The following is a 21,021-nucleotide window of genomic DNA, read 5'->3' on the forward strand; positions in this document are numbered from 1 at the left end:
CAGACTGGGCCTCCTCCTCTCCTATTGCATCAAAGACTCAAGTTCCCCCTTTGGTGTCTTTGGCTGCAGATATACTCGAGTTTCCTCTAAGTGTGTCACTTCTTCCAGCTTTACATTGTACCCATTTTTATTTTAGTTTAGAGTTTTTCTGACAGAACATTTGTCCCTTCATTATGTCTTTTATGATTGTTTATTTCACTTAGATTTACATTTTTCAGGGACATGATTTTTTTTAATTGTGGAAAGAACACTTAACATAGGTCTACTATATTTCAGCAAAATTGTAAGCCTACAATTCAGTATCATTATATAGAGGCACATACAGCAGATCTCTAGAAATTTATCATTGTGTGTAATTGAAACTTGGTATTCATAGACCAGTATCTCCCCATTCACACTCCCCTTATCCCCTGACAACCACTAGTCTATTCTCTGCTTCTATGAATATCATATCCAAGAATTAGACATTGCCAAGGCCAATGGCAAGAACTTTTACTGTGTTTTTTTTCCTAGAAGTCTTACATTTTTTAAGTCTTACATTTAAGTCTTAAGCCATTTTGAGTTGACTTTTGTGTATGGTAAAAGCTGAAGGTCCAATATCATTCATTTGCAAGTGGATGATCCAGTTTTCCCAAGACAATTTGCTGAAGAGACTTTCTTTTCCTGTTGCATATTCTTGATGCCCTTGATAAAGATCAGTTGAGGGTATATGCAGGGGTTATTTCTGAGCTGTCTGTTCTGGTCCATTGGTTTATATGTCTGTCTTAATGACAGTACTATTTTTTAAAAAATATTACAGCTTTGTAATGTGTTCTGAAACCAGGAGGTATGAGACCTTCAGCTTTATTCTTTCTCCTTGTTATTCTTGGTCCTTTGTCATTCCATATGATTTTTCTTTTTGGTTCTGGGGATTGGACCCAGGGGCATATAACCACTGAGCCACCTCTGCAGCCCTTTTTAAATATTTTATTTAGAGACAGGTTCTTGCTGAATTGCTTAGAGCTTCACAAAGTTGCTGAGGCTATATTTGAACTTGCCATGTTCAAAGATTACAGGCATGTGCCACTGCATCCAGCTTTTCATATGATTCTTAAGAATTAGATATTATTTTTTATTTATGTGAAAATTTTGATAGTGATTACATTGACTATATAAATTCCTTTGGCATTTATGGATATTTTTAACAATGAAAAATCTTCCAAACCATTAACATCAGATATCTTTTCATGTACTTGTATCTTCTTTAATTTCTTTCATCACTGTTTTGTAGTTTTCAGTGTGCAAGTCTTTTATCTCTTCAGATTTATTTGTAAATATTTCATTTTAATTTTTGAAGGTATTGGAAATAGGACTGTTTATTAATTTCATTTTGGATAATTAATTGTTAGTATAAAGAAATGTAACTGAGTTTTGTGTATTGATTTTGTTTCCCACAAGTTAACAAATTTGACTATTTCAACAGTTTAAGGGCTTTAAAGGGATTATTTTACAAAGAAAATCATGTCATCTGCAAACAGATATAATTTAATTTCCTTTCTAACTTGGATTTTATTTATTTATTTATCTATTTATTTATTTATTTTTGCCTAAATGCTCCAAGGAGATCTTCCAGCACTGTGTTGAATAAGCGTGATGAGACTAAGGGTTCTTACCTTGTTTCTTATCTTAGAGGAGAAGCTTTCAGCTTTTCACATAAGTGTGATATTAGCTGTGGCTTTTCATATATGACCTTTATCATGCTGAGGTTTCCTGAATCTTGGTGAAAATTTGGTTGAGAGTTAGTAGCAGTGAGTTCCTGAAGTGTCACATACCAGAACAGGGGGAATTTCTCGTATTCATCTGCAAGGAAGGTCTGTAATTGAGATGGCCTAAATAGTGATGACTGTCCTAGCAGAACTGAGAACAGGAATCAGTGAGGGCCATGGTAAAGCTGGAATCCCCAGTAAAAACATTGACACTAGCTTTTTACACCTTTGAATTTTTAACTAAAAATCTAATATATGAGTCCTATTCTGGCTCCAAAACTATTCCAGTGATTTCTATGTTCTCTCATACCTCTTCTGAGATTAGAAAAACAGGACAAAGAAGATGAGAAGAAATGAGAGAAAACAATTAAAATATTGAGGGACAGGAAAAAAAAGAAAAATAAAGGGAGATAAAAAAGAGGACACACTTAATTGATTTGAAATGTGGTCTGTGCCTCACAACTCAAAAGAGTTTCAGTGCTGTAAGTTAAAATTCCTGGAGACTCATCACACCACAATGTGAAAATATTTAACACTACTGAATTGTATACCTAAAAATGGCTAATGGTAAATTTAATGTTGTAAGTTTTTACTACAAAAACACACAAACCAACCAATCTGTGGTCATTACTTCACGTCAATAGAGAAGAAAGGACCTGCAAAATGAATGGGAAGGTATTGGACAGGGGAAGAAGGAAGATGGAAATGAGGTCAAATTGGCCATGGTATACAGGTCCTATTTCCCATTCCAGCAATCAAAGTCTCATTGGAGGCATTTTACATATCCATGATGGTTTACAGAATTTGTCCTAGGTTTACAGAGTTCTATTTTCATTTAGTTGTACTTGCTTTTCTAGAGGACTAAACAAAGCATTCAATGAGATGTTCTTTGTGAAATCTTTCCTACAAATGAATTGTTAACCACTTTTTATGTTACATGTTCTGATTTTCTTGGCAAAGAACATTGGGCCTCTAATGATGATCTTTCTTTCAGGCTATACTAGACCCATTGAGGCACCTAATTCTCTCTGAGGGATTCTTTCCCTTTCTCTCTTCCCCTCCTGAAATTTTAGGGCACTGTGAGTGGAGGTTATCTGATGGGTGATGTCAGCTCCTGATGAAAAACTGGAAGACAATGCCTTTGCTCCCAGACTTCCTCGCATTCCTCTTTATTTAAGAACAGATGAGACCCAGTCTCTTTGTTACTTTCTTCTCAGCTATTTGGGGAGCAAGAGAAGACATTCTCTTAAGATAATGTTTCCTTTATAGAGGTTCATCATCTCCTCAGCACAAGCTCTCTATGAACAGTAGTTTCCTGCCCCTCATCCTGGGATTCCCTACTGCTTAAGCCCAGATTTATATCCAATTCCCAAACGGGTTACCACACTTAAGTCTGAATGGTGGCCAGAGAAGCCCTTAGTCAAGGACAGGAAAGCATGCACATTTTCAATCTACCATCTTTCTAGAATGTTCATTCAAGAATTCCTCTGTTTGTGGCCTATTTAATTTTTAATGTGTAGAACTAAAATTATAAAGGGCCATTTTCTGTGTCAGAATCAATGAAGATAGATGGAAAGTCACTTGATCTCATAATGTTTCAAAATTTAATTAAAATGCCTTTATATAAATTTTTCATAAAATTTATTATATCTATATTTGTGCTTATGCTCTCAGAATATCTTGCTTAGAAAATCCAAGGCCATTTTAAATCTTAAAAAGTTTGTCTTTTCCTTTATCTTATTTAAAAATATTAACTTTTATATCCATTTGAAATTTATTTTTAACAGTTATTAAAGTAGGCACCCAAATTTATTGCTTAACATCTAAATGACTCTTCATTCACAATGACATGTTTTAGCAAATATAACACATTTTTCTAATTTTTATTTTAACTAGATTTCTGTAAGTATTGCTGTTTGGACTTTCTACTATGTTGCATTGAGATGCTTATGTATGGCTTTCTAATGACATTCTTTTTTACTTAGTCTACATTATATTTTGTCATATTAAATGAGAAGGAACTGTTTTGAGAATTTGAAGACTTCCTGAAGTCTGAGGTTGTCTGCAGTGCCGCTTTTGGTCTCTAGAGGGAGATGCTGAGCAACTTGAACTATCATAGAAAACCAGAAGGCAAACCCGGCTCGCTGAGGAGCATTTTGCAGCGCAGAGTGGTTAAACTCTCGGTGCGCTGTCAGAGGGTCCGTATGGCTGAATTGTTTCCAGAACAGAACCTGCTGTGTCCCTGTGGTTCGGACATGACGCCCATCCTCATATCAGTGCTCGTGATGATACTCACATTCGGTGAGTAAAAAGGTGCTTTTCATTCTGTCTGCCGGTGAACTGTGATGTAGAATCAGTTTAAAGCATTGTTCTCCACGGTCTAATTAGTTTTTTTTTTTCCTGATCCATAATTGGTATTCAGGAGGAATCAGAGCCCAGACAGTGACCCAGCCAGAGGACCACATCGCTGTCTTTGAAGGGGCCCTGGTGCAGGTGAAGTGCAACTACTCCTATACGGGGAGCCCTGTGCTCTTCTGGTATGTCCAGTACCCTGGACAAGGCCTCCAGGTCCTCCTGAAACACACCTCAAGCGATAGAACCAAAGGATTCACAGCTGCTCTCGACAGAGGGGAGAAGTCCTTCCACCTGCAGAAACCCTCATCTCATTTGGACGACTCAGCCACATACTACTGTGCTCTGAGTGGCACAGCAACTGCGCTTGCAGGGGAAGCCGAGCACAAACCCTTCAGAGTGACACAAAGTGCTTCCTGTCAGCTCTGTCTGTGGTCCCAGTGAGGCATTCTTCCTCCAGAGCTTGGCATTGAGTGTGCCTCTAAGATACAGTATCTTATCATGGATCAGTTAGCTTCCGATGGACCTCAATGATTGGTTTTAAAAAGTCTCATCACCTACTCTGCTTAAATTTGGGTTTTTGAAAAAAAAAATGTATTTATTCTTTCTAGAAGCACCCACCAAAGAAACTTTTGAAGTAAAAATGGCATAGCACAGCAAAAAAAAAAAAAAAAAAAAAAAAAAAAAAAAAAAAGCCAGAGAGACTGTCCAGGTGTAAGTGGTATAGTCTTATCTTTCTAACTCCCCTGCCACCCCAACCATCCCTCATGTGTTCTTCATTACATCCCCAGTGCAACTCCTTATTAGCTCTAGGCTGGTTCATGGCTTCTGATTGCTGATCTCTCTGTATCTAATGATCTCTTTCTTCTCTATATTTCACAGACTCCTACTTTAGCCAAGGTCTAGCCAAAGGGTAAAAATACAACACAGTAATTTGGACAAGAAAAAATTAATGTGAAAATTACTGAATAATAGAAGGAGATTAGCTATTAAAAGGGGAAAGGACTCTAAAGAATGTAGGAATTGCACATGTAAGGAGAAGCTCTCAACTCCAGGACCAAGGCAGACTCCCAAGGAAGGAACACATTGGTACAAGCACACTCTGGATCCCTCCAGCCAGAACTAAGATTCAGACCTCATTGGGAATGTGCAGCTGTAGTCTGCTAAGTGGTGGAGAAGTTTGCAAAGGTGCCAGAGAAAAACTATTGCTAAGTGGTAAAATACCTACCAGGATCCAGTACAATTTACAAAAAGCTGGCAAAGGTGTGCTGCTGTACTTGCTTGGGTGCTTATGAAGACTTGCCAAGAAACCATCCGGAGGACTGTCACACACCTGCTAGAGGGGCACATCCCTGGGAGTCCCAGGCTAGCCAAGCACTGAAGGGTGGACAAGAGAACCGGAAACACATCAGCAGCAGAGAAAAGAAGCCTCTTTTTCCTTCAGTGTCCTTCCAGCCACAGTTAAAGACAAAGCTCCTTATCATACCAGTTGGCAAAGGAGAAACAATTACAGGGTCCACATCCCATATCATAAAAAGGGAATGATGGACAAATTTAGAGCTAGGAGAAAATTAATTGGTAATTGGCCAACCTCATCCCTCTGGCTGATCTTTCATATGCACCTCTATATACACATCTGCTCATCCCAATAACAGTGTATTGTTGTTCCACTTAACAAGCTAAAGAGGACTCTGAACAAGTGAAAAAGGTTTTTTCCCTCATTTTCCCCCAAAATGAGGAAATCCATAGTCCCAACATTTACTGTGTGAATCTCTGGCTCTAAAGTCACTTTTAAAATTCAGAAGGAGTTCTACATTCAGACTACATTGTGAAGTTAGTTACCAGTTATCTGCATAAAAATAATTATGCTGGGGGAAAAGAAAAAAGGAGAAGGATAGAGGAGAAGGAGAAGAAATATATACAAATAGGAACATATAAATACAATGGACAAAGAGAAAATAAAAAATATACTACTATATTCCTTGATTTAAGATTTGTTTATGAGTCTGCAATTGATATAGACTATATCATTCTTTTAGTTTCTATTTTTATTCCTCTGTCATGGAATCACCAAAATCTTCTTTCTCAAAGGTCTGAGTTCTCAATGATCTGACCTTTTTATTTGTTATGAAGAAAAACCTTGTAACACCAAAAGCACAATCCATGAAAAAAAAAGAGATTAAATTGAACTCATCAAAATTAAAACTTTCAGCATTGTGGAAGACCCTGTTAAGAGGATGAAAGGTAACTTACTGACAAGGAGAACATTCTGTAAATCACATACATGGCAGAGGCCCTGTAGCTAGAACAAATAAGGAACTCTCAAATTTAATAGTAAAAGAAAAACAAAAACAAAAACCCTCAAGTAATCCCTTAGTGTATCTGAACAATGTCAATTCCTGGTTTTCATATTGTACTACAATTCTATTTAAAAAATCTCACCATTGGAGGAAGATAGTGAAGAGGACATACGACTCTATAAATATTTTAGGAACTTCCTGTGGGTACATAATAATTCTAAAACATATTTTAAAATTGCACTGTTATTATCACCAATATTTTCAGAAATACCATGAAGAATTGGGAAAGTATCAAATCCATGTTAATAGATGTGAATTTGTTAAATATTTAAAATTCACATGAATGCTCAAAATATCATCGACAACAACCAGTCACTTGTCTGCCAAATTGTTAGCTCAAATCTTTCATTTTCAAGAAAATGTCTAGCAACTACCCAAACCTGCTAGGCTGTGCTCCTACTTTCAAGTGAAAAAAAAAATAGAGTTCTATGGAAAGGCAGCTTGCTGCTCCCACTGCAAACCATGCTCCAGTGCTCTTCCGAAGACCCTGTCATGCTTAAGACTTCAGAGGTGCTGCAAGCACCATCTGCTTCATCACGTAGAATAGTAAAAAGGAGTACACTTAAAAGAAAAGATACATCTTTTTTTTTTTCATTTCTTTATCAAGGACATACTTAAGCGAAACTTTTTTTTTTTCTTTTGCAAATACATGGTGGGTCTCTTTCTGTGGCGATGCATACACGCAAGGCTATTAGCATGTTTTAGGGTCACTGATTTTACCTAAGATGACAACAGTTGTGTTTGTACCATCAGTACAAATGTCAACACAGTGAAACCCCTGAACTATATCTTAGTGTTATGATAAAAAAATTATTTTCATTATGCAGATTATCTGATACAGAAATACTCTCAGATATTTCAGTGGACCTAAGATATACAGTTTGACAAGTGCTATTCTAGCATTTTCTGTTTCAGTGGGAAATAACCTGATTCTCTACTGAAGGTAATTTTCTTTTTATTTAACTGTGAGCTTATAGGACTTTACCATTTATTTAGGGTGAATAACAATTGTGAGGCATACAAAAAGGTCTGACAAATGTCCTCTAGGATTGGAGGTGAGGAACTATCTCAGCATAGCTATGTCCTACAAACATTAATGAATTCTACATATAATAGTTATCATTCTTAACTTTTTTAGATAAGAAGGAAAAAATGTTATACTCAGAATCCATTTTTTTCAAAAATTATATTAAAGATACATTATTTGTATTTGCTTTGGTTGAATTTTTTTCTTTTTCTGGTTAGTGTTATATTAAATTTAAAAGTTATTTTTCAAGTGCTGCAAACTTTAAAATTTACATCTCATTAATATTTGATCAACATTAATTGCTATTATTGTATAAAATATACATTTCTCTTTGCTTTATATTTCTTTGAAAAACTTTTCAGTCTCTCTATTTTTCCTTCTTATACATTTAAATGTAGTTGGTATTATGAATAAAATCTTTCTTTTCTATTATACTGTTACAAGGTCATTGTTGAGCAACCATTTAATGAATATATATGAGTAATCATAATCTTTTGTCATAACTTTTTATCTCCACTCCTGGGGATGAACCCAGGGCCTTGTGGATGCTAAGAAGTCATTGTACCCCTAAGCTCCGTCCCCACCCCTTCCTTTAAGTGTCACTTGTTTTTTTTTTTATTATTTGTCATAATATTTATCGATGGTTTTCAATAAATATGCCTTATCTTGTAACAAGACTAGATACTTAATTTTTAATTTCTTGAAACTATGTTGAGAAAAATATTTTGAAATTGGTTATTTTTTGTTATCTTGCGAAGCATATGGATTTTTTAACTTGATGTGTTATATCAATGAATATTTTATATTGATTCATACTTGGGTTCCTAGAAGAAACACTAGGTACTAATTACCTTTTATTCTTTCTTCACTTATTCATTTGTGAATGAGAATTTGTTCTCATGTTTCAGTACTCAAAGGTACAATAAAATTTCTCACCTCACAGCTCTCCTTTCCAGAGTCTGGATCCTTTTGGCATGTATAGCTGAATACATACCACTTTTAAGATAACTAGATGCCTGCCCTCTTGTAGTTGACATTAGACAAGTCTCAGGATTTCTTAGAGTCAGGGGACATCTTTTGATCATTATTCTATATTTCCTGGAAAAGTTTTTCAAGTTTTCAACTATCTAGCAGAAAGCAGGAAGATTAAAATTTCAACATTTAAGATAACATCAGGTCCTTGCTCAAAAGACTCCAATTTTTCTTAGCTTTATACTAACAAACATGAATTTGTGTTGGCTGTGAGCCGACCCAGACCTTCCTGCAGGCTTTTCTCTTGGCACTCTCTGGTCCACACATCCTCCAGCCAAGACTCTCTTCCTTGTTCTCCTTCACTTTTTCTCCTTCTCCTCCCCTGTGCTGGGGATTGAACCCAGGGCCTCAATTTATACCAGGCAATTACTCTACCACTGAGCTACATCCCCCACCCAGCCTTCCTCCTTGTTTTTCTTCCTTCTTTCCCCTCTTCCCAATCACTAACTCTTTTTCCACAAGGAATATCTTGAATTCAATACTGAAACATTTACAAAATTTTCTAGAAGATTTTTGCCAATCTTTTTACTGTTTAGCATCAGGACTTATTTTCTTGAAGCAGTACCAAGTTTTGAGGCATCAAGCCCTGCTCTAAATGGAACTTTATTATCTCATCATTAACTTTCCACAACTTTGAAAATGTAGCACTGGATTGTTATTATCCATATTTTACAATCAAGAGAAAATAAGCCCAGAGGACACATGGGCAGCTCCTGAGTGGGTGGATCTCAATTTGACCTCTATGGCAGGACAGCAAAGCTTCTCCTCTCCCTGTGCCCTCCTGTCTCCTACCATAGAAACTGAAAGTGCCAGCTACTCTTTACTATGCACTAAATTATATTTCCACAAAATTCATATGTTGAAGCCCCAAGGATGACCACTTCAGAAAGTGACTGTATTGGAGATAGGCCCTTTAAAAGATGAGTATTTTTAATGTTTATTGCAGCACAATTCACAATAGCTAAGCTATGGAGCCAACCTAGGTACCTTCAACAGATGAATGCATTAAAAAATGTGACATACATACACTCAGAATATTACTCAACCATAAGAAATAATGACTTTGTGTCATTTGTTGTTAAATGGATGGATCTGGAAACAATAATGCTAAGTGAAATAAGTGAATCCCTCAAAATCAAAAGATTGAATGTTTTCTCTGATATGTGGAAGCTAAATCACAATAAGGGCAGGGAATTGAAGTTCAGTGAAATAGACAAAGAGGAATGAGGGATAGGAAAAGGAAAGACAGTGGAATTAATCTGACATAACTATCTTATATACATATACGAATATACCACAGTGAATCTCACCATTGTGGACATCCAAAATAAATTAAATTAAAAAATAACTGTGGGTAAATGGCAGAAAGATCAATAGAGGGAAGGGAGTAGGGGTGGGAAGAGGGAAAAGGAAGGAGAGGTACTGGGGTCTGAATTGGAACAAGGTATATTCCATGCTTGTATAATTGTGTCAAAATGGATTCTACTGTTATGTATAACTAAAAAGAACCAAAATAAAATAAAACCAAACTAAAATAAAATATTTTATAAAATAAAATAAAATAAAGAGGTGATTTTGTTAAAATAAGGTCCTTAGAGTGGCTCTCATCCAAAATGACCTGTATCAATGTAGGAAGGGGTGATTGATTAGGGCATAGATAGCACAGGCAGAAGGTGATTCATATGAGGACACAGTGAGAAGGTGGCCATCTGCAAGCTGAGGAGATAGTCCTCAGGAGAAACCATAGCTTTTGACACCTGGAATTTTGACTTAAATCCTCCAGAACTGTGAAAAAGTAGATTTTGTTGTTTAGGCCACCTAATCTTTGGTACTTTGTAATGCAGCCCTAGCAAGCTGGTAATGAAGTACCTATAGGCAGACTATGGTGCAGTTAGATGTGGGCACACAACTAGGCCCCAGCAGTCAGATGCATTGTTCCCAATGTTGACTCAAGAGTTACTTATGAAAAAAGAAAGGATTTTTGAGAAGGGAGGTAATTACAACAACACAGAGGTGATAGGGCAGCAAATACTGTGGAATTTCAGCTGCTTAAGTTATCTTGCCTGAGCAGGTTGGCAGGTACCACCTGCAGAGGCTGGAGCTCAGAAGAGGAGCCCATGGATGCTAATAGGAGGACTTCCCCAGACTTTCTGTGCTGCCCTTACTTGGTAGATCTGAGTCCAGTTCCCTGACCTATTGGGGATTCCGAGGCAAACGTGGTATTCACTAATTTGTTTTTTTTTTTCTATTCAATTCATTCAAAGTCCATTTCTATTTCTTTTTTCTTTTTTATTGTTTGTTCAATAAATTACAAAGCTCTTGACATATCATATTTCATACATTTGATTCAAGTGGGTTATGAACTCCCATTTTTACCCCGTATACAAATTGCAGAATCACATCGGTTACACATCCACGTTTTTACATATTGCCATACTAGTGACTGTTGTATTCTGCCATCTATTTCTAATTAGTAAAAGCTCTGACTTACAAATAGTCTCATTCCAGCAAAGAGGAAGCTTGTCCATACATTTTCAGATGTCATAATTGTAGGCAACTTAACAGTGCTTCTCAAAGATATCCATTACTTTTTGAGCTCCCACATTCTTCCTTCATTGAGTTCTTACCTAAATTCAACGTATCTGCTTTTACTGCAAGCTGGAACCAGAGTTCAACGCAGGCAGAGAATGGACTAGCTTTCCAGTTTCCTCAGGGTCAGCTCTGCACACTTCACCATCCAGACAGAGCACATTCCATCAGCAGGATGATGTTGCTACCACCAGATGGCAGTGCCTCCCTCTCCTCAGATCTGATTTCAACCTTGTGTTCAAAACAAAGGATTGAGCTTGCTGCTGATGGTTTGGGTTAAAAAAAAAGAGAGAGACTGTGGGAGGGGGAGGGACTGAAAGACCAAAATTTTTCAGTAATGGGAACTAACTCTTCTGACTGAGGGACCTGGCTGCCTTTCAGGTCCCAAAGCTGTCCCTCCTGTGATCCCAATAAGGAAGAAAGATGCAGAAACTCCTGGGAGTGTGTTTGGTGACTCTGTGGCTTCAGCTGGCCAGTGAGTGGGGTCTGGTGGAGATGGGAATAGGGAGACCCTAGTTTAGAGCCCACTTGCCAGAGAGATGAGTCTGCCTGTGATTTTGGAAATGGGATTTGAAAATTCAGTTACTAACATCTGGTCTCTTGCCTCATTTCTGCCTAGTGGTGAACAGCCAACAACAAGAAGAGAGTTCTTGGGTCCTGAGCATCCAGGAGGGACAAAATGCCACCATGAACTGCAGTTATAAAACTAGTACTAACAACCTGCAGTGGTACAGACAGGACTCAGGTAAAAGTCCTGCTCTGGTGATTTTAATACGTTCAAATGAGAAAGAAAAACACAGTGGAAGACTAACAGCCACCCTGGACACCTCCACCAAAAGAAGCGTCCTGTCCATCACGGCTTCCCAGGCTGCAGATGCTTCCACTTACTTCTGTGCTACAGATGCACAGTGATCAGCAGGCACCTGCAGCCCTGACGCAAACCCTGCCAGGGCTGCTTCCCAGAAGCCCTCTCCATGGGTGGACTTGGTGGTTTCACATCCTCCATGAAGGAGGGAAGGGAGACCGTTCAAATCCGTGGCTTTTTTTTTTTTTTTTTTTTGAAGCATCTTGAAATAGGACAAAGGTCATGAAATATGGAATGGGAACTGCAATGCCAGGCTCAGTTCTGCCCATCCTGGCTCCATGTCCTCAGGCTCATCCTTAGTATAGCAGTCTTCTAGCCTCATTCAAGGTGAAGGATTTAGATCACTGAGCCCAAAAGATCCTTCATGTTCTAACTCAGGAAGAAAGTAAATTCTCAACCGCAGATCCTAAAATGCTGGGCTGTAAAGGTGGGCTTCTAGGATCAAGTACATCTATTTATCTTCACTCCTACTAAAATAAACAAACACTGACTATAGTTTTCTTGACACAGATTTGACACTATTGAAAATGTGTGAAGGGAGTCAGGACATTCATATTTATGTGCATGCTTGATGAAAAGGATGCAGAGGGCAGGGGAAATGTGGAAGGAGGCTATGGCTCCCAAAAGCCTCACCTTGACCTGTCAGTATCTCCTGTGATAGAGTCACCCAGAGCACCCCTGGAGATCTGGATTATTCGGCTCAGTGCTGGCTCACTCAGGCTCTGATGAGTGATGAGTTTGTATATTTAATGAACATCATTAGCCTTATTTAAAGATTGGCAGAGCTTCTCATTACAGAAAACCCAAGGAGGAGTTTACTTTTTAACAAGAAAGTTACTTTTCTCTCATATAAAGCAGTTCTTTAAGAAGCCAGAATAGGGGGCTTTGTCATGTTATGAGGGACCCGGGGTCTTGGGGTCTTTTCAGCTCAAAATTTCTTGTCCTTCAGGTGTCACTGTGGATTTACACTCCCAAGAAACTGCTAGAGATCTTTCCACTTTTTACCCCTTTTAGGCCAAGAGAAGGAATGTAACAAGCACACCTGCTGGGGAGGCAGTATTTTCCCAAAGCTCCACCCACCAGCCTCCACGGACTTCACTCACCAGAATCAGCACCCCTCCAAACTGCATGGGTTCCAGGATATTTTTTTTTAATTTGTATTGTCACCCACATCAAAATTGTTTGGAAAAAATAGGAATAAAATGGACATTAAATAGGCAACTCACAGTTCCTGTCAGTCAGGACTAACATTATTTTTCTCGATGATAGTTTTTCGTTTTTATTTACTCTATTGGTTCTTTCTCTGAGTTCTGTTGAATTTATCTCCTAAAATTCTTCCAAAAGATGTCACAACCTCTACAACCTAATTTTCCCCACATTCTAATTAAAAGCCTAATCCCTTGCTCCTCTGCCCCAGTGCACTTGACACACCCATCACGCCAGTGTTGACTTTTGCATTGCAATGAGAGTGATATTGTCAGAGTGACAGTTTACCCATGCCAATCACCTGGATCCTGATTTGCTGTTATTTATTTTTTTAAAAAAATTATTCTAATTTATTATATATGATAGCAGAATGAATTACAAATCATATTGCACATATACAGCACAAATTTTCATATCTCTGGTTGTATACAAAGTATATTCACATCATTCATGTCTTCATACATGTACTTAGGGTAATGATGTCCATCTCATTCCACCATCTTTTTTACCTCCTTGTCCCCTCCCTTTCCCTCCCTCCCCTTTGCCCTATCTAGAGTTCATCTAATCTTCCCACGCTCCTCCTCCCAACCTCACTATGAATCAGTCTCTTTATATCAGAGAAGACATTTGGCACTTAGTTTTTAGGGATTGGCTAACTTCACTTAACATTGTATTCTCCAACTCCATCCATTTACCTGCAAATGCCATGATTTTGTTCTCTTTTATTGCTGAGTAATATTCATTGTGTATATATACCACATTTTCTTTATCAATTCATCTACTGAGGAGCATCTAGTTTGGTTCTGTAGTTAGCTATTGTGCTGAAATAAATATTGATGTGGCTGTGTCCCTGTAGTATGCTGTTTCTAAGTCCTTTGGATGTACACCAAGGAGTGGGATAGCTGGATCAAAAGGTGATTTCATTCCCAGTTTTCAAAGGAATCTCCATACTGCTTTCCATAATGGCTGCACCATTTTGAAGTCCCAACAGTAATATATGAGTGTGCCTTTTTCCCCACATCCTTGTCGACACTTATTATTGTTTATATTCTTAAGAGCTTCCACTCTGACTTGAGTGAGATGAAATCTTACAGTAATTTTGATTTGCATTTCTCTAATTGCTAGAGATGTTGAACATTTTTTCATATATTTGTTGAATGATAATATATCACCTTCTGAAAAGTGTCTGTTCAGTTCCTTAGCCCATTTATTGATCTGGTTATTTGTTTTTTTTTAGTGTTTATCTTTTTTGAGTTCTTTATATACCCTAGAGATTACTGATCTATCTGATGTGCCAGTGGTGAAAATTTGCTCCCAAGCTGTATGCTCTCTGTTAAATTCTCTGATTGTTTTTTTGCTGAGAAGCTTTTTAGTTTGAATCCATCCCAATTGATTCTTGATATTAATTCTTGTGCTAGAGGAGTCTTATAAAGGGAGTTGGGGCATAATCTGACATGATAGAGATTTGGGCCTACTTTTTCTTCTAATAGACACTGTGTCTCTAGTTTAACTCTTAGGTCCTTGATCCACTTTGAGTTAAGTTTTGTGCATAGTGAGAGATAGGATTTAATTTCATTTTGTTGCACATGGATTTCCAGTTTTCCTAGCACCATTTGTTGAAGAGGCTCTTTTCTCCACTATATGTTTTTGGTGCCTTGTCTAATATAAGATAACTGTAGTTATGTGAGTAGGTCTCTGTGTCCTCTAATCTGTACCACTGATCTACCAGTCTATTTTGGTGCCAATATCATGCTGTTTTTGTTACTAGTACTCTGTAGTATAGTTTAAAGTCTGGTATAGTGATACCACCTGCTTCACTCTTCTTGCTAGGGATTGCTTTAGCTATTCTGGGTCTCCTATTTTCTCAGATAAATTTCATGATTGCTTTTTCTGTTTCTATGAGGAATGCCATTGGGATTTTGATTGTAATTGCATTAAGTCTGTATAACACTTTTGGTAATTTGGTCATTTTGACAATATTAATTCTGCCTAGCCAAGAACAAGGGAGATCTTTCCATCTTCTAAGGTCTTCTTTAATTTTTTTCTTTGGCATTCTGTAGTTTTTGTTGTAGAGGTCTTTCACCTCTTTTGTTATGTTCATTCCCAAGTTTTTTTTTTAGGCTATCGTGAATGGGGTAGTTTTTTTTCGTTTGCCTTTCAGAGGATTTGTCACTGATATACAGAAATGTCTTTGATTTATGGATGTTTCTTTTGTATCCTGCTAACGTGCTTAATTCATTTACCAGTTCTAGAAGTTTTCTGGTGGAATTTTTTGGGGTCTTCTGTGTAGAATCATATCATTGGCAAATAGTGCTTATTTGAGTACTTCTTTTCCTATCTGTATCCCTTTAATTTCTTGCATCTGTCTAATTGCTCTGGCCAGTGTTTCAAGAAATATGTTAAATAGAAGTGGAGAAAGAGGGCATCCCTGTCTTATTGAAAGAGAAAATGCTTTCAATTTTTCTCCATTTAGAATGATTTTGGCCTGGGGCTTAGCATAGATAGCTTTTATGTTCCTGTTATCCCTAGTTTTTCTAGTGTTTTGAACATAAAGTGGTGCTGTATTTTGTCAAATGCTTTTTCTGCATCTATTGAAATGATCACATGGTTCTTATCTTTAAGTCTACTGATGTGATGAATTACATTTATTGATTTCCTTATGTTAAGCCAACCTTGAATCAATGGTATGAGCCCCACTTGATTGTGGTGCATTTTCTTGATATGTTTTTGTATTCAATTTGCCAGAATTTTATTGAGAACTTTTGCATCTATGTTCATTAGAGATATTGGTCTATAGTTTTCTTTCTTTGATGTGTCTTTGCCTGGTTTTGGAATCAGAGTGATATTGTCCTCATAGAATGAGTTTGGAAGTGCTGCTCTTTTTCTATTTCCTGAAATAAATAGAGGAGTATTGATATTAGTTCTTCTTTTATGGTCTTGTAGAACTCAGCTGTGTAACCATCTGGTGCTGGGCTTTTCTTGGTTGCTAGGCTTCTGATGGCAACTTCTATTTCATCAGTTGAAATTGACCTATTTAAATTGTGTATATTATCCTGATTCAATTTGGGCAAATCATATGACTCTAGAAATTTGTCAATGCTTTCAATATTCTCTATTTTATTGTAGTACAAGTTTTCAAAATAATTTCTAATTATCTTTTGTATATCTGTAGTGTCTGTTGTGGTATTTCCTTTTTCATCATGTATGTTAGTAATTGGAGTTGTCTCCTTCTCTTCATTAGCATTGCTAAGAGTTTGTCAATTCTATTTATTTTTTCAAAGAACCAACTTTTGTTTTGTCAGTTTTTTTCAATTATTTCTTTTTTTTTTCAATTTCATTGATTTCAGTTCTAATGATAATTAGTTTCTGGCTTCTACTGCTTTGGTGTTGAATTTTTCTTCCTTTCTAGGGCTTTGAGATGTAATGTTAAGTCATTAATTTTTTGACTTTTTCTTCTTTTAAGGAATGAACTCCATGCAATGAAATTTCCTCTTAGTGCTTCCTTTGTAATGTCCCAGAGATTTCAATACATTGTATCTGTGATCTCATTCACCTCTAAGAATTTTTTAATCTCCTCTTTGATGTCTTCTGCAACCCATTATTCATTCAGTAGCATATTTAGTCTCCAGGCATTGGAGTAGCTTTTATTTTTTTTATTTTATCATTGATTTATAATTTCATTCCATTATGATCTGATAGAATTCAAGGTAGCATCTCTACATTTTTATATTTGCTAAAAGTTGCTTTGTGGCATAATATATGTTCTATTTTAGAGAAGTATCCATGTGCTCCAGAGAAGAAAGTATATTCACTTGTTGAAGGACAAAATATTCTATATATGTTAGTTAAGTCTAAGTTATTGATTGTATCATTGAGTTCTATAGTTTCTTTTTTCAGCTTTTGTTTGGATGATCTATCAATTAGTGAAAGAGGTGTGTTAAAGTCACCCAGAATTACTGTGTTGTGGTCTATTTGACTCTTGAACTTGAGAAGAGTTTGTTTGATGAATGTAGACACTCCGTTGTTTGGGTTATGTAAATTTATTATTGTTTTGTCTTGTTGAATGGTTCCCTTAAGCAGTATGAAATGTCCTTATTTATACCTTTTGATTAACTTTGGCCTGAAGTCTACTTTATTTGATATGAGGATGGAAACCCCTGCTTGTTTCTGCAGTCCATGTGAGTGGTATGATTTTTTCCAACCTTCAGTCTGTGGATGTCTTTTCCTATGAGATGTGTCTCTTGGAGGCAGCATATCGTTGGGTCTCTTTTTTTTAATCCAATCTGTCAGTCTATGTCTTTTGATTGGTGAGTTTAGGCCATTAACATTCAGGGTTATTTTGAGATATGATTTATATTCCCAGCCACTTTTGTTTATTTTGGGTGTTTAACTAGACTTAGTTTCTCCTTTGATTGGTTTTTCCTTTAGTGTAATACCTCCCTTTGCTGATTTTCATTGTTATTTTTCAATTTCTCTTCATGGAATATTTTGCTGAGGATGTTCTATAGTGCAGGCTTTCAAGTTGTAAATTCTTTTAGCTTCTGTTTATCATAGAAGGTTTTTATTTCATCACCAAATCTAAAGCTTGATTTTGCTGGATATAAGACTCTTGGTTGACATTCATTTTCTTTCAGAGGTTGATGTGTGTTATTTGTTTTAATTAGTTATACATGACAGTAGAATGCATATGCACTTTGATATTCATACATAGATGGGGTATAATTTCTCATTTTTCTGAGGGTACATGCTGCGGAATCATATTGGTCATTTACTCACAAATATACATAAAGTAATAATGTCTGTTTCATTCTACTATCTTTCCTATCCCCATATTCTCTCCTCTTGCCTCCCACCACTTCCCTCTAACCTAATCTAAGGTAATGCTATTCTTCCCTAGTGCCTCCTGCCTTATTGTGAATTAGCATCCTCATATTAGAGAAAACATTTGGCCTTTGGTTTTGTGAGATTGGCTTATTTCGCTTAGCATGATATTCTCAAACTCCAACCATTTACTGGCAAATGCCATAATTTTTCTCTTCTTTAAAGCTGAATAATATTCCATTGAGTATATATGCCACATTTTCTTTATCCATTTATCTATTGAAGACACCTAGGTTGGTTCCGTAGTCTAGCTATTGTGAATTGAGCTGCTATAAACATTGATGTGGCTGTGTTCCTGTAGAATGTTGATTTTAAGTCCTTTGGGTATAAACTAAGGAATGAGATAGCTGGGTCAAAAGGTGGTTCCATTTCCAGTTTTCTGAGGAATCTCCATTCTGCTTTCCATAATGGTTGCACCAATTTGCAGTTCTACCAGCAATGTATAAGTGTACCTTTTTCACCACATCCTCACCAACATTTATTGTCACCTGTATTCTTGATGATTACCATTCTGACAGGAGTGAAATAAAATCTTAGAATAGTTTTGATTTGCATTTCTCTAATTGCTAGAGATGTTGAACACTTTCTTATATTTGTTAATCAATTGTATTTCTTTTTCTGTGAAGTGTCTGTTCAGTTCCTTAACACAATTATTGATTGAGTTACTTGTTTTTTTGGTGTTAAGTTTTTTTTTAGTTCTCTATATAGCCTAAAGATTAATGCTTTATTGAAAGTGAATGTGGTAAAGAGTTTCTCCAAATTTGTAGGCTCTCCCCTCAATTTATTGTTTTCTTTGCTGAAAAGAATCTTTTTAATTTGAATCCATCCCATTTATTGATTCTTGATTTTACTTCTTGCGCTTTAGGAGTCTTGTTAAGGAAGTCAGATCCTAGACTGATGTGGTGAAGATTTGGGCCTATTTTTTCTTCTATTAGGCACAGGTTCTCTGTTCTAGTGCCTAAGTCTTTGATTCTCTTTGAATTTATTTTTGTTCAGATAAATAGAGGTTTAATTTCATTTTGCTGCATATGTATTTGCTCTTAAGATGGAGAAAAACTTCCTAATGTGACCTAATGTGATCTTGCATGACTTAGGTGCTTGTTACCTCTCCAGCCTCATCCACCAAATGCTCCTAGTCAATGTAGAAAGGTACTTGTACCTCCTATATGATCCCCTCATAGCAATATGAGGGTATTTTTCTCTTCTTTCTGAAACATCTTTTCTCTGAAAAGCATGAAAACAATTAATTGCCTACTCATTCTTATACATCCAATTGAGAGTAAGTAATGAAGAAGCTTGGCAAGCTCTCTGAGAATCATCTAAACATGACTTACAAATGTGCAATTTCTCCTTTTTTTTAGTATTTGATTAACAATGATCTTTACTATTGTTCTGTGTGCTCCTTAAAGGGCACAGCTGCTTCCCAGTAAAAATCTGTTTACAAAAATAGAGGACATGTTGTTCTATTGTTTTAAAACCTCTGGGTCATAGGTTACTGGCCCCTTGCTACACCCCCAAGAATTTATCCATATGCTTCCCAAGATCCATGGGCTGAAGTCTGAGAAACTCAGCCCTATCTTGCTGTTTGTTCTCTCCTAGAACATTATCATAACTCTTAGAGGATGCTTAAAATGAAGGAAATATATCACCTAAGATATTGGATAGGAAGGAGGAAGCAGAGTTGATAATTCTCGTGACTAAGGTGCTTTGGTGCTGATAACCCATGAGTTTCACTGGGAGGAAGCTATGCCCATTCACTTATACATCCACCACTGCTGTGTTTCTGCTAAAACAGCAGAGTTGAACAGAATTTATGATTTCAAAGTCTAAAATAAATTTATTATTTTCCTGATTAGAGAAAAATGTAAACAAATATGAGGGGTTTTTTTGGATTTGGAGTTTCTGTTTGGTGACAAAAATATTTTGTAATATTTAATTTCTTTGATTTACCTATATTAATTGGGTTAATTAATAGGTTGATGTGGGGGCACTGCCTGCCCATAGGCTGAGCATCCTCTCTCAACCTGAGTAAGGGGGGTGTCTGGTCTGGCATTGCACACCAAGCACTGTGTGAAGCAAGTGGCCTCCATCTTCTATAGACAAAGAAGTTCACTCTACCTCTGAACTTGGGTGTTATCCAATGGAATTGGACAACCACCCTTTGAAACCGTATCCCCTGAATTATTTGATGAAGAATATTTCATTAAGCTAAGTGTCCCCTCTATAAAAATAAAAATATTCTGGGTACAGCCTTTCTTGCCTTCCAGTATGGAAAAGGACCCTTGAGGTCGCAGAGCAGTCCCGTCCTCGATCTGAGAAACTCATGTCAGTGTGTTGCGTGATTTTTTCACTGTTTTCTTAGTTTAAGGTTGCAGCCAGCTCCTTTGAACTCAGTTCATCTAATCAGTGGGGGTAGCTGGCAAGAGGTTGAGTTTGATCATTCTTTATATGACACAGTGTGCACTGATCAAATTCTGTCATCCTTTAATGATACTTTCCACCCTTTTCTCAATCTCTAGTAATTACTACCCTGCTTTCAGGTAAACTTTTTAGACTTCCACTCATGAGAGAAAACATGCAGTACTTGTTTTTCTGTGTATAATTCATTTTACTTAAAGTAATATATATATTATTTTATTTATCCATTCATCTGTTGAGGGAAACCTAGGATAATTCCATATCTTAGCTAATGTGAATAAATCTGCATACACATGATGTGCGGGTATCTTTTTGGTATGCTCACTTTATTTTCTTTGGATTTATACCCAGGAGTGGGATAGCTGCATCATGTAACAATTCTCCTTTTTGTTTTTTGAGGAACCTCTGTATGATTCTCCATAATGGCTGACTAATTTACATTTCCACCATCAGTGTTCTTTTTTCTCTTCATCCTTGCCAGCATCTGTTATTTTGTTGGTTTGTTTGTTTTTATAATAGCCATTTTAACTGGGGTGAGATGGTATC

The 21,021-nt window shown here is 36.7% G+C and overlaps 1 long non-coding RNA gene and 1 gene segment (V, D, J or C); both read left to right on the forward strand.

Annotated features, from left to right (window-relative positions):
* The first annotated feature begins 3,905 nt into the window (after positions 1-3,905).
* Positions 3,906-4,541, forward strand: LOC124107280 (T cell receptor alpha variable 16-like). The segment is given in 2 exon segments: positions 3,906-4,046; positions 4,168-4,541. Coding segments are annotated over 2 exon segments (471 nt in total).
* Positions 4,542-11,408: 6,867 nt separating this feature from the next.
* LOC124107271 (uncharacterized) lies at positions 11,409-12,008 on the forward strand. The gene is made up of 2 exons (XR_006856352.1): positions 11,409-11,580; positions 11,725-12,008. It is a non-coding gene; the product is annotated as an uncharacterized LOC124107271 (long non-coding RNA).
* The last annotated feature ends 9,013 nt before the right edge of the window (positions 12,009-21,021 follow it).

This window comes from Marmota monax, unplaced genomic scaffold (assembly GCF_021218885.2).
Source record: "Marmota monax isolate L192 unplaced genomic scaffold, Marmota_monax_Labrador192_F-V1.1 WCK01_AAM20220418_F8-fsc00079, whole genome shotgun sequence".
Lineage (NCBI taxonomy): Eukaryota > Metazoa > Chordata > Mammalia > Rodentia > Sciuridae > Marmota > Marmota monax.